The 12,880-nt window shown below is 47.8% G+C and overlaps 1 protein-coding gene across 1 annotated transcript in view; it reads left to right on the top strand.

Moving 5' to 3' along the window:
- LIPC (lipase C, hepatic type) overlaps positions 1 to 7,303 on the top strand; it is a 305,507-nt gene extending 298,204 nt beyond the window's left edge. Inside the window, exon 11 of the mRNA XM_063926172.1 lies at positions 7,009 to 7,303. Coding sequence (XP_063782242.1) covers positions 7,009 to 7,117 — 109 coding nt within the window. The 3' untranslated portion in view covers positions 7,118 to 7,303. The remainder of the gene's footprint in view (positions 1 to 7,008) is intronic.
- The last annotated feature ends 5,577 nt before the right edge of the window (positions 7,304 to 12,880 follow it).

Raw genomic sequence — 12,880 nt, forward strand, 5'->3', positions numbered from 1 at the left:
TGGCTCCTCCCACTAAGACCCTCCTCCAGACCTCAGTTAGGATACTGTGCCCGGAAGAGCTGACACAATAAGGAAGGATTTTGAATCCCGGGTAAGACTCATACCAGCCACACCAATCACACCGTATAACTCGTGATACTATACCCAGTTAACAGTATGACAACAACTGAGCCTCTCAACAGATGGCTCAACAATAACCCTTTAGTTAGGCAATAACTATATACAAGTATTGCAGACAATCCGCACTTGGGATGGGCGCCCAGCATCCACTACGGACTACGAGAAATAGATTTACCGGTGAGTAAAATCTTATTTTCTCTAACGTCCTAAGTGGATGCTGGGGACTCCGTAAGGACCATGGGGATTATACCAAAGCTCCCAAACGGGCGGGAGAGTGCGGATGACTCTGCAGCATCGAATGAGCAAACTCTAGGTCCTCCTCAGCCAGGGTATCAAACTTGTAGACTCTTGCAAGAGTGTTTGAACCCGACCAAGTAACAGCTCGGCAAATTTGTAAAGCCGAGACCCCTCGGGCAGCCGCCCAAGAAGAGCCCACTTTCCTCGTGGAATGGGCTTTCACAGATTTAGGGTGCGGCAGTCCAGCCGCAGAATGTGCAAGTTGAATCGTGCTACAGATCCAGCGAGCAATAGTCTGCTTAGAAGCAGGAGCACCCAGCTTGTTGGGTGCATACAGGATAAATAGCGAGTCAGTTTTCCTGACTCCAGCCGTCCTGGAAACATATACTTTTCAGGGCCCTGACTACGTCCAGAAACTTGGAATCCTCCAAGTCCCAAGCAGCCACAGGCACCACAATAGGTTGGTTCACATGAAAAACTGCTACCACCTTAGGAAGGAATTGGGAACGAGTCCTCAATTCCGCCTTATCCATATAAAATACAGATAAGAGCTTTTGACAAAGCCGCCAATTCTGATACACGCCTGGCCGACGCCAAGGCCCACAGCATGACCACTTTCCACGTGAGGTATTGTAGCTCCACGGATTTAAGTGGCTCAACTCAATGCGACTTCAGGAAATCCAACACTACGTTGAGATCCCATGGTGCCACTGGAGGCACAAACGGGGGCTGACTATGCAGCACTCCCTTAACAAAAGTCTGAACTTCAGGCAGTGAAGCCAATTCTATTTTGGAAGAAAATCGATAGAGCCGAAATCTGGACCTTAATGGAACCCAATTTTAGGCCCATAGTCACCTCTGACTTGTAGGAAGTGCAGAAATCGACCTAGCTGAAATTCCTCCTTTGGGGCCTTACTGGCCTCACAGCACGCAACATATTTCCGCCATATGCGGTGATAATGGTTTGCGTTCACTTCTTTCCTTGCTTTAAATAGCATAGGGATAACTTCCTCCGGAATGCCTTTTTCCTTCAGGATCCGGCGTTCAACCGCCATGCCGTCAAACGCAGCCGCGGTACGTCTTGGAACAGACAGGCCCCCTGCTGCAGCAGGTCCTGTCTGAGCGGCAGAGGCCATGGGTCCTCTGAGATCATTTATTGGAGTTCTGGGTACCAAGCTCTTCTTGGCCACCCGGAACAATGAGTATAGTTCTTACTCCTCTCCTTCTTATTATTCTCATTACCCTGGGTATGAGAGGCAGAGAAGGGAACACATACACCGACTGGTACACCCACGGTGTTACCAGAGCGTCCACAGCTATCGCCTTAGGGTCCCTTGACCTGGCGCAATATCTTTGTAGCTTTTTGTTGAGGCGGGACGCCATCCTGTCCACCTGTGGCCTTTCCCCACGGTGTACAATCATTTGGAAGACTTCTGGATGAAGTCCCCACTCTCCCGGGTGGAGGTCGTGTCTGCTGAGAGTCTGCTTCTCAGATGTCCACTCCGGGAATGAACACTGCTGACAGTGCTAACACATGATTTTCCGCCCATCGGAGAATCCATGTGGCTTCTGCCATCGCCATCCTGCTTCTTGTGCCGCCCTGTTGGTTTACATGAGCGACCGCCGTGATGTTGTCTGACTGGATCAGCACCGGCCGGTGTTGAAGCAGGGGCCTAGCCTGACTTAGGGCATTGTAAATGGCCAATAGTTCCAGAACATTTATGTGTAGGGAAGTCTCCTGACTTTTCCATAGGCCTTGGAAGTTTCTTCCCTGTGTGACTGCCCCCCAGCCTTGAAGGCTGGCATCCGTGGTCACCAGGACCCAGTCCTGTATGCCGAATCTGCGGCCCCCTAGAAGATGAGCACTCTGCAGTCACCACCACAGCGACACCCTGGCCCTTGGAGACAGGGTTATCCGCCGATGCATCTGAGGATGCGACCCGGACCACTTGTCCAACAGATCCCACTGGAAGATCCTTGCATGGGACTTGGCGAATGGAAATTCTTCGTAAGAAGCCACCATCTTTCCCAAGGCTCGCGTGCATTGAAGCACCGATACCTGTATTTGTACTAGGAGGTCTCCGTCTAGAGACGCCAACTCCTTGGACTTCTCCTCCGGGAGAAACCCTTATTATCCTGTTCTGTGTCCAGAACCATACCCAGGAACAGTAGAAGCGTCGTAGGAACCAACTGCGACTTTGGAATATTCAGAATCCAGCCGTGCTGTTGTAGCACTTCCCGAGATAGTGCTACTCCGACGAACAACTGCTCCTGGACCTCGCCTTTAAAGGAGATCGTCCAAGTACGGGATAAGTACTTCGGCCATTACCTTGGTAAATACCCTCGGTGCCGGGGACAGACCAACGGCAACGTCTGGAATTGGTAATGACAATCCTGTACCACAATTTTGAGGTACACCTGGTGAAGAGGGTAAATAGGGACATGCTGGTAAGTATCCTTGATGTCAAGTGATACCCTGAAATTTTCCAGGCTTGCAATAATCGCCCTGAGCGATTCCATTTTGAACTTGAACCTTCGTATATAAGTGTTCAAGGATTTCAATTTTAGAATGGGTCTCACCGAACCGTCTGGTTTCGGTACCACAACATTTTGGAATAGTAACCCCGGCCTTGTTGAAGGAGGGGTACCTTGATTTCACCTGCTGGAAGTACAGCTTGTTAATTGCCGCCAGTACTACCTTTCTCTGAGGGCAGCAGGCAAGGCTGATGTGAGGCAACGGCGAGGGGGAGTCGTCTCGAACTCCAGCCTGTATCCCTGTGATACTACTTGCAGAACCTAGGGATCCACCTGTGGGCAAGCCCACTGGTCCCTGCAGTTCCCGAGACGCGCCCCCACCGCACCTGTCTCCACCTGTGGAGCCCCAGCGTCATGCGGTGGACTCAGAGGAAGCGAGGGAAGATATTTGATCCTGTGAACTGGCTGACTGGTGCAGATTTTTCCTTCTTCCCTTGTCTCTGTGCAGAAAGGAAGCGCCTTTGACCCGCTTGCTTTTCTGAAGCCGAAAGGACTGTACCTGAAAATACGGTGCTTTCTTAGGCTTTTGTGAGGAAACCTGAGGTAAAAAATTTTCTTCCCAGCTGTTGCTGTGGATACGATGTCCCAGAGACCATCCCCAAACAATTCCTCATCCTTATAAGGCAGAATCCCCATGTGTCTTTTAAATGCAGCATCACCTGTCCACTGCCGGGTTTCTAATACCCTCCTGGCAGAATGGACATTGCATTAATTCTGGATGCCAGCCGGCAAATATCCCTCTGTGCATCCTTTATATATAAGACAACGTCTTAAATATGCTCAATGTTAGCAAAATATTATCCCTGTCTTAGCGTATTAATATTATCTTGACAGGGTATCAGACCACGCTGCAGCAGCACTATTTATGCTGAGGCAATTGCAGGTTTCAGTATATAACCTGAATGTGTAAATACAGACTTCAGGATCGCCTCCTGCTTTTTATCAGCAGGTTCCTTCAAGGTGGCCGTATCCTAAGACGGCAGTGCCACCTTTTGACAAACGTGTGAGCGCCTTATCCACCCTAAGGGATATCTCCCAACGTGACCTATCCTCTGGCGGGAAAGGGTACGCCATCAGTAACTTTTTAGAAATTACCAGTTTCTTATCGGGGGAAACCACGCTTCTTTACCCACTTCATTCATTCATCTGATGGGGGAACAAAACACTGGCTGCTTTTTCTCCCCAAAAATAAAACCCCTTTTATGTGGTACTTGGGTTCATGTCAGAAAATGCGTAACACATTTTTCATTGCCGAGATCATGTAACGGATGTTCCTAGTGGATTGTGTATATGTCTCAACCTCGTCGACACTGGAGTCAGACTCCGTGTCGACATCTGTGTCTGCCATCTGAGGTAACGGGCGTTTTTTTTTTGAGCCCCTGATGGCCTTTGAGACGCCTGGGCAGGCGCGGGCTGAGAAGCCGGCTGTCCCACAGCTGTTACGTCATCCAGCCTTTTATGTAAGGAGTTGACACTGTCGGTTAATACCTTCCACCTATATCCATCCACTCTGGTGTCGGCCCCACAGGGGCCATTTATCGGCCTCTGCTCCGCCTCCACGTAACCTTCCTCATCCAACATGTCGACACAGCCGTACCGACACACCGCACACACACAGGGAATGCTCTGACTGAGGACAGGACCCCACAAAGTCCTTTGGGGAGACAGAGAGAGAGTATGCCAGCACACACCAGAGCGCTATATAATGCAGGGATTAACACTATAACTGAGTGATTTTTCCCCAAATAGCTGCTTGTATACATATATTGCGCCTAAATTTAGTGCCCCCCCTCTAGGACTATATATGATGTAGATTTGCCAGCCAAGGTGTCATATATTGCCCTCAGGGCGCCCCCCCCAGCGCCCTGCATCCATCAGTGACCGGAGTGTGAGGTGTACATGAGGAGCAATGGCGCACAGCTGCAGTGCTTTGCGCTACCTTGGTGAAGACCGAAGTCTTCTGCCGCCGATTTTCCGGACTCTTCATGCTTCTGGTTCTGTAAGGGGGACGGCGGCGCGGCTCCGGGAACGAACACCAAGGTCGGGTCCTGCGATCGATCCCTCTGGAGCTAATGGTGTCCAGTAGCCTAAGAAGCCCAAACTACCACCTGTTAGGTAGGTTCGCTTCTTCTCCCCTTAGTCCCTCGCTGCAGTGAGTCTGTTGTGTAAAATAAAAAACCTAAATATACTTTCTTTCTAGGAGCTCAGGAGAGCCCCTAGTGTGCATCCAGCTCAGCCGGGCACAAGAATCTAACTGAGGTCTGGAGGAGGGTCTTAGTGGGAGGAGCCAGTGCACACCAGGTAGTCCTAAAGCTTTCTTTAGTTGTGCCCAGTCTCCTGCGGAGCCGCTAATCCCCATGGTCCTTACGGAGTCCCCAGCATCCACTTAGGACGTTAGAGAAATTCACATTATGCAACACAGTATGAGCCAAAATTCAATGACAGGGAGAGTGACAGCAGGGACAGTGACAGAGAGACAGCAGGAACAGTGACAGAGATAGTGACAGCAGTGACAGAGGGACAGAAAAAGTGACAGTACCCAATGAGCAGAGGACTGGGCTGTGGTCGGCGGTGGTGCAGAGGCTGAAGTCGTCGGCGGTGAGGAGAAGGCCCTGGGCAGCGGCGGTGACCAGGAGAAGGCCCTGGGCGGTGGTGCAGAGGATGACATGGGCGGCAATGGCAGAGGACGTGGGCAGCAGTGGCGGTGAGGAGGACAGTGGTGGTGGTGAAGAGGAGAAAGACCAGGGCAGCAGCGGTGTGGAGATGGCCTTCAGTCCCTATTACGGCGGCGCCACCTTTTCAAATCTCCCACGGAGTGCCAGCCAATCAGGAGCAGCCGGTCCTGATTGGCTGCCGGTTCCAGCGCTTAAAAGCGTGGAATTTGAAAGGCGACGGCGGCAGCGGGCGGGGGGGCAGGGCTCGAAGTGCAGGTATGCCATACCGGTGTATACCGGCCCACTTCGAGCACTGATCTCAGCATTATCTATCACATCCATCAATATCATTCTTTTAGAATTTGCTACAATACTTCTCATATCCCATGCTCTTCCATATGTGTGTGTATGTGCATCCTCTATTATAGGGTGTGTTACCATGTGGGGAATGTGGTAGGATGTATTACCAACTCCTCTAAGGTGCGTTACAAAAAGAGACAAAAATTGAGATTTTTCTGGTTTTCTTAAATCTCGTTGGGAGAAGCCATGTGCAAGATATTGATATGTAAATCGAGTGGGTATGTATCAAAAGTCTGGTCTTTGCAAAAAATGGGAATATTGAGGATTCCTTAATTGATACAAATACATATCAATCTACAGTAGGCATTATTCCCAAAGACATTGATCTGATGTTCTGGTATTTGCTAGCTGAATCAGTTATTGTAGCAATATCAGTTTAACACAGAGAAAGTTTACTCATAGGGGGCTAATTACCCATGCAGGCTAATTCAATCAGCAGGATTTAGCTGCGCATTAAGACCCAGAAGTGGACGTTTCCTTGCAGCTTCAGGTGCTGTTATAAAAGGTACCCAGTGGAGTTTAACATGCAGGGAGAGAGGAAGATTTATCAAATAGGGGGAGATTCCGCATTTTCCTTTGAAGCAATGGGTTAGCCTGTCTTAACCCAGGGTTTATCGCACAGGAAAAAAGGCTGTTTTATTGAATAGCTCTGGGCATAATGGGCCTAATTCAGAGTTGATTGCAGCAGCAAATTTGTTAGCAGTTGGGCAAAACCATGTGCACTGCAGGTGTGGCAGATATAACATTTGCAGAGAGAGTTAGATTTGGGTGGGTTATTTTGTTTCTGTGCAGGGTAAAATACTGTCAGCTTTATTTTTACACTGCAATTTATATTTCAGTTTGAACACACCACACCCAAATCTAACTCTCTCTGCCCCACCTGCAGTGCACATGGTTTTGCCCAACTGCTAACAAATTTGCTGCTGCGATCAACTCTGAATTACCCCCAGTACCCAAAGCTTTCTCTCATGCTGCAAACCTTGTGGATTAATTGGTCCTCCCATAAAGCTCAAAGCTGAAAATACTGAATCCATTGCTAAGAAGCTGCACCAGCTCTCTCCCTCATGTTATATAGCTTTCATAATTCAACATTTCTTTCCAGAATCACATTTTGTTCCGAAAATGTTGATGACTTCAAACTCCTTCCAGATCTGGAGAAGACCTACGTGAGGTGTTTAAGTAGACTTAAAAGGAAAATGTCTAAACAATAGCTGTAAGCAAACAAGCAGCATCGGGAAGCAGACACAATCATCGGCAGAGTAACTACATTACCATAGAATGTACTGTATGTTTTAAGGATCCCTTTCTGTTTTCTTCTTAAACTCAACATTGACCACTGAATGAAATAAAACTGGAATTAGCTAGAGCTCAACTAGTTCATTCACTTGTTCACCTGAGTGTTGCATATTTCATTTCTGACTTTGTGAACAGAAGATACAGCACAACATTAAGATTAATGAATCATAAGTGATTATATTTAACAGGTGGTTTACTTGTGTACTGTTTGGGACTCATCATACTTACTTTCCTAAAAGGCTGGATGAGCCCTTAGACCAGGCCTGGCCAACCTGTGGCTCTCCAGCTGTTGTGAAACTACAAGTCCCAGAATGCCCTGCCACAGTTTTTATAATAGGAAATGCTAAAACTGTGTCAGGGCATGCTGGAATGTGTAGTTTCAAAACAGCTGGAGAGCCACAGGTTGGCCAGGCCTGCCTTAGACTATTAGGTAAAGACTAGTCTTCATAATTTATTTTAAAAAAAGACCTTCAGCCTTTATACATTTGCACAGTGCCTTATAAGCAGCATTTTTGAGGGGTATTTATCAAATCTAAAAGATTCTGTCATTTTTCTAGCACAGCCTATAAAATGACAAAAGCTGACTGGTTGGTACTTTATCTCTATCCAAGATTTGATAAATCTCCCCCTATGGTTTTGGATCTGCGTGATTTAAAAAAAAAACATAAAAACTGCTAAAATCACAGAATTTGGGGGTAATTTTGATCCTACGGTATTATTAACCTCAATAACATTCATTTACACTCATTTCCAGTCTATTCTGAACACCTCACAATATTGTTTTTAAGCCAAAGGGTTGCACCAAGGTATGACTAAGCTAAGTGACACAAGTGTGTGGCACAAACACCTGGCTCATCTAGGAGTGGCATTGCAGTGTCAGACAGGATGACAGATTTTAAAAATAGGGCCCGAACAGCACATCATGCAAAGAAGAAAAAATAGGATTTTGGTACTTACCAGGTAAATCCTTTTCTTTGAATCCATAGGGGGCACTGGAGTACTCTTGGCATATGGACGGCTTCCATAGGAACAAGGCACTGAATAGTTAAATTTAGAACTCTCCTCCCCTCCATATCCCAGAGTACCTCAGTGTTTTTTACTGAGCCGAACAGGAGCTATAGAGAGGTTGACAATGGAGAATTACATATAACATAACGGTCAACAATAAAGTTGACACATAACGTGACTGACAACTAAACAGTTGGCACTATAACCGCTAGAACTTGAAACTTTGAACCAGTCGGTGAGAATGTGTTACCATAAGATCCTCTGAACTTACCACAAACCAGGTAAAACTGCTCTGGGTGGGCGTCCAGTGCCCCCTATGGATTCAAAGAAAAGGATTTACCTGGTAAGTACCAAAATCCTATTTTCTTTTTCATCCACTAGGGGTCACTGGAGTACTCTTGGGACGTACCAAAGTTTCCCCCGTGGGCGGGAGAGCTGTTTGGCACCTGTAACACTAGGCGGCCAAAGCTAGATGCTGATGCCGCAAACGTATCAAACTTATAAAAGCGCACAAACGTGTGCACTGATTACCATGTAGCCGCCCGGCAAAGCTGCGTCGTAGAAGCCCCACGACCAGCTGCCCACGAAGTTCCCACAGAACGTGTGGAATGAGCTGTTACTGATGTAGGCGGCTGTAACCTAGCATGAAGGTAAGCCTGACGAATGGTCAGTTTAATCCATCTGGATAAAGTCTGCTTAGAAGCTGGCCAACCCATCTTGGCAGCATCATAGAGAACAAACAACGTATCCGTCTTCCGAACTGTAGACGTTCGGGATACATAAACGCGTAATGCGCGTACCACATCCAAGGTTCCAGAATTTCCTGTCAACACAGGAACTACTATTGGTTGATTGATGTGAAATGATGACACTACCTTTGGTAAGAAAGTGGAATTCTTCCGAAGTTCCGCTCTGTCGTCATGAAACACCAAATACGGTGGCTTGCATGACAAGGCACCCAAATCTGAAACACGCCTTGCCGAAGCTAAGGCTAGTAGAATAATTGTTTTCCAAGTGAGAAACTTAATATCCACTTGTTGTAAGGGTTCAAAATATGAAGACTGTAAAAAATCTAAAACCAGATTCAAGTCCGATGGCGCTGTAGGTGGAATGAATGGAGGCTGTACTCTGAGGACTCCTTGCAGAAAAGTGTGTACCGACGGCAATAGAGCCAATCGTCTTTGAAAGTAAATTGACAACGCAGATATCTGCACCTTTAGTGTAGATAAATGCAGTCCTCCATCTAACCCTGTCTGTAGAAATAACAAAAGACAGGATAACTTGAAAGATGAAGTCGGAAACTTCCGATCTTCACATCAAGCAATATAGACACGCCAAATTCTGTAATAATGAGCTGCCGTAACCGGCTTCCTAGCTCGTAACATGGTTGGTATAACCGATTCTGGAATGCCCTCTCTTCTTAAGAGGGCGGTCTCAACAGCCACCCCGTCAAACGCAGCCGCGCTAAATCGGGGTAAAGGAACGGACCCTGTTGTAACAGGTCCGTACGTAGTGGGAGCGGCCAAGGATCGTCTGCGAGTAGTCCGCGGAGATCCGAGAACCAAGCTCTCCGAGGCCAATGAGGCGCCACTAGTATTACTGTGACGGACTCTCTTTTGATCCGTTTTAGCAACAGAGGGAGCAGCGGAAACGGTGGAAACGGATACACGAGGCTGTACGGCCACGCGATGGTGAGAGCATCCACCGCCACTGCCTTTGGATCTCGCGTTTTGGACACATACTGGGGCGTTTGGTGATTGTGGTGAGATGCCATAAGGTCCACTTGAGGGTAACCCCACCTCTGGACCAATATGTGAAACACTTCTGGATTTAATGCCCATTCTCCTGGATGAAAATCCAGACCGCTGAGATAATCCGCCTCCCAGTTGTCCACTCCCAGAATGAACACTGCCGACAATATCACTTGATGATGCTCGGCCCAATTGAGGATTCGAGCTACTTCCCGCATTGCCATGCGGCTTCTCGTTCCTCCTTGTTTGTTGATGTATGCGACCGCCGTCGCATTGTCTGACTGCACCTGAACAGTCTGAGACCGAAGCATGTGCACTGCTTGTCGTAGCGCATTGTAAATTGCCCGGAGTTCCAGGACATTTATAGACAGCAATCTTTCGTGATCCGCCCAGAGACCCTGGAGCTGAAAATTTTGAACTACAGCTCCCCAACCTCTGAGACTCGCGTCCGTCGTTAGAATTATCCAATTCCAGGCGCCGAACCGTTTCCCTGCGGTTAGATTGTGTACTTTGAGCCACCAGAGTAGAGACACTCTGGCCCGTGGCGACAACCTCACCCTGTGGTGAATCTGCAGATGCGAGCCCGACCACTGTGCTAGCACATCCAGTTGAAAAGGACGTGAGTGAAATCTCCCGAACTGAAGCGCTTCGAAAGCCGCCACCATTGTGTCTAAGAGGCGAATGCACAAATGTACCGAGACTGTGCGTGGCTTGAGCACTAAATGTACCAGATCACGAATGACCTGTACTTTCTGTTCTGGTAGGTAAATTCTTTGATTTACTGTATCGAGAATCATACCTAGGAATTGAAGTCGTTGAGACGGAATCAGATGTGATTTCTTGAAGTTGACAATCCAACCGTGCTGAACCAGTACATTGGCCCTCATTCCGAGTTGTTCGCTCGCTAGCTGCTTTTAGCAGCATTGCACACGCTAAGCCGCCGCCCTCTGGGAGTGTATCTTAGCATAGCAGAATTGCGAACGAAAGATTAGCAGATTTGCGAATAGAAAATTCTTAGCAGTTTCTGAGTAGCTCCAGACTTACTCAGCCATTGCGATCAGTTCAGTCAGTTTCGTTTCTGGTTTAACATCACAAACACACCCAGCGTTCGCCCAGACACTCCCCCGTTTCTCCAGCCACTCCCGCGTTTTTCCCAGAAACGCCAGCGTTTTTTCACACACTCCCATAAAACGGCCAGTTTCCGCCTAGAAACACCCACTTCCTGTCAATCACACTCCGATTACCAGAACGATGAAAAATCCTTGTTATGCCGTGAGTAAAATACCTAACTTTTGAGTAAAACAACTAAGCGCATGCGCTCTGCGAACCTTGCGCATGCGCAGTAAGCGACTAATTGCAATATAGTGAAACTCGGCAACGAGCGAACAACTTGGAATGAGGGCCCTTGTACGTTAGCAACGCATGTTGGAGGAGCATCTAGTGAGACGGAGCCTTGATGAGCAAATCGTCCAAGTACGGAACTATTATCACTCCCAGGGATCTGAGATGAGCTATCATCACAGACATCACCTTGGTGAATACCCGAGGCGCTGACGAGAGGCCAAACGGTAGAGCCTGAAACTGATAATGGTTCTGCCGTATTGCAAACCGCAAGAACCTCTGATGAGGTGGCCAAATCGGAATGTGTAAGTACGCATCCTTGAGATCCAGTGCAATCATGAATTCCTGTGGCTCTAAACCTGCAATTACTGACTGCAGAGATTCCATCTTGAATCTGTAGTAAGTGACGTACTGATTGAGACCCTTTAAGTTCAATATTGGCCTGACCGAGCCATCCGGCTTTGGTACCACAAACAGACTGGAATAATAACCCTGACCTTGTTGGTGTACAGGGACCGGAATAAAAACTGCTGCATCCAGCAGAGACTGAATGGTAATTTGCAGAACCGCCCTCTTGTCGTCCGACACAGGCAGTCCTGTCTTCAAAAACCGCAGTGGCGGGAGACATTCGAACTCTATTTTGTAACCTTTTAACACTAAATTGCGGATCCACCCATCTGTGGACGTCTGGAGCCACGCCAACTGGAACGTCTGAAGGCGTGCTCCCACAATTGGAGATCCGAGATGGACTGGAAGCCCGTCATGCCACTGGCTTGTCAGTGACCTTAGCGTCCTGACGACTGGTGTTGGTTTGTTGGAAACCACGTCCTCGACCTCGTCTACCAGGCGTGGCTGTTCCTCTGCCACGCCCGCGAAAGGACTGAGGTCTAAAGGATTTGAACGCAGGTCCAGAGTATCTCCGTCTAGGTACTGTTGGAGGCAATGGTAAGAAAACAGACTTTCCTCCCGTGGCCTCAGAAATCCATTTGTCCAATTCAGGACCAAACAACTTCTCGTCACCGTAAGGTAACGCCTCTATACCTTTTTTGACCTCCGCCTCCGCTTGCCAAGTCCGCAGCCAGAGTGCTCGTCGTGCTGTAACTAGCGAGGATGAAAGGCAAGAAGTGAGCTGACAGACGTCAGTAGAAGCTGTACATAGATAATCAGCAGCTTCCCAGATTTGATCAGCAAGAAGTATAAGTTGATCGTCACTTAGGGCAGACTTGAGTTCTGTTATCCATACCATTAACGCCTTAGTTACCCAAATGCCAACCAACCCAGGTCTAAGCAACACTCCTGCTGCTGTATACATGGACTTTAGCATAGCTTCTATTTTACGGTCCGAAGGGTCTTTAAGCGTAGTAGCAGTTGGTACTGGTATGGTTAATTTCTTTGTAAGTTTAGACACAGACGAATCCACCAATGGCGGATTCTCCCATGTAGCTGTCACAGACTCTGGAAACGGGGTAACTAGACTTAAATCTGTAAGGTATAGAAAACCGTTTATCCGGATTCTTTCGTGTTTCTAGTAACATCTTATTAAGAGATTCCGAAACAGGAAAACACATTGGAGTTCTC

This window comes from Pseudophryne corroboree, chromosome 6 (genome assembly GCF_028390025.1).
Source record: "Pseudophryne corroboree isolate aPseCor3 chromosome 6, aPseCor3.hap2, whole genome shotgun sequence".
Classification (NCBI taxonomy): Eukaryota; Metazoa; Chordata; class Amphibia; order Anura; family Myobatrachidae; genus Pseudophryne; species Pseudophryne corroboree.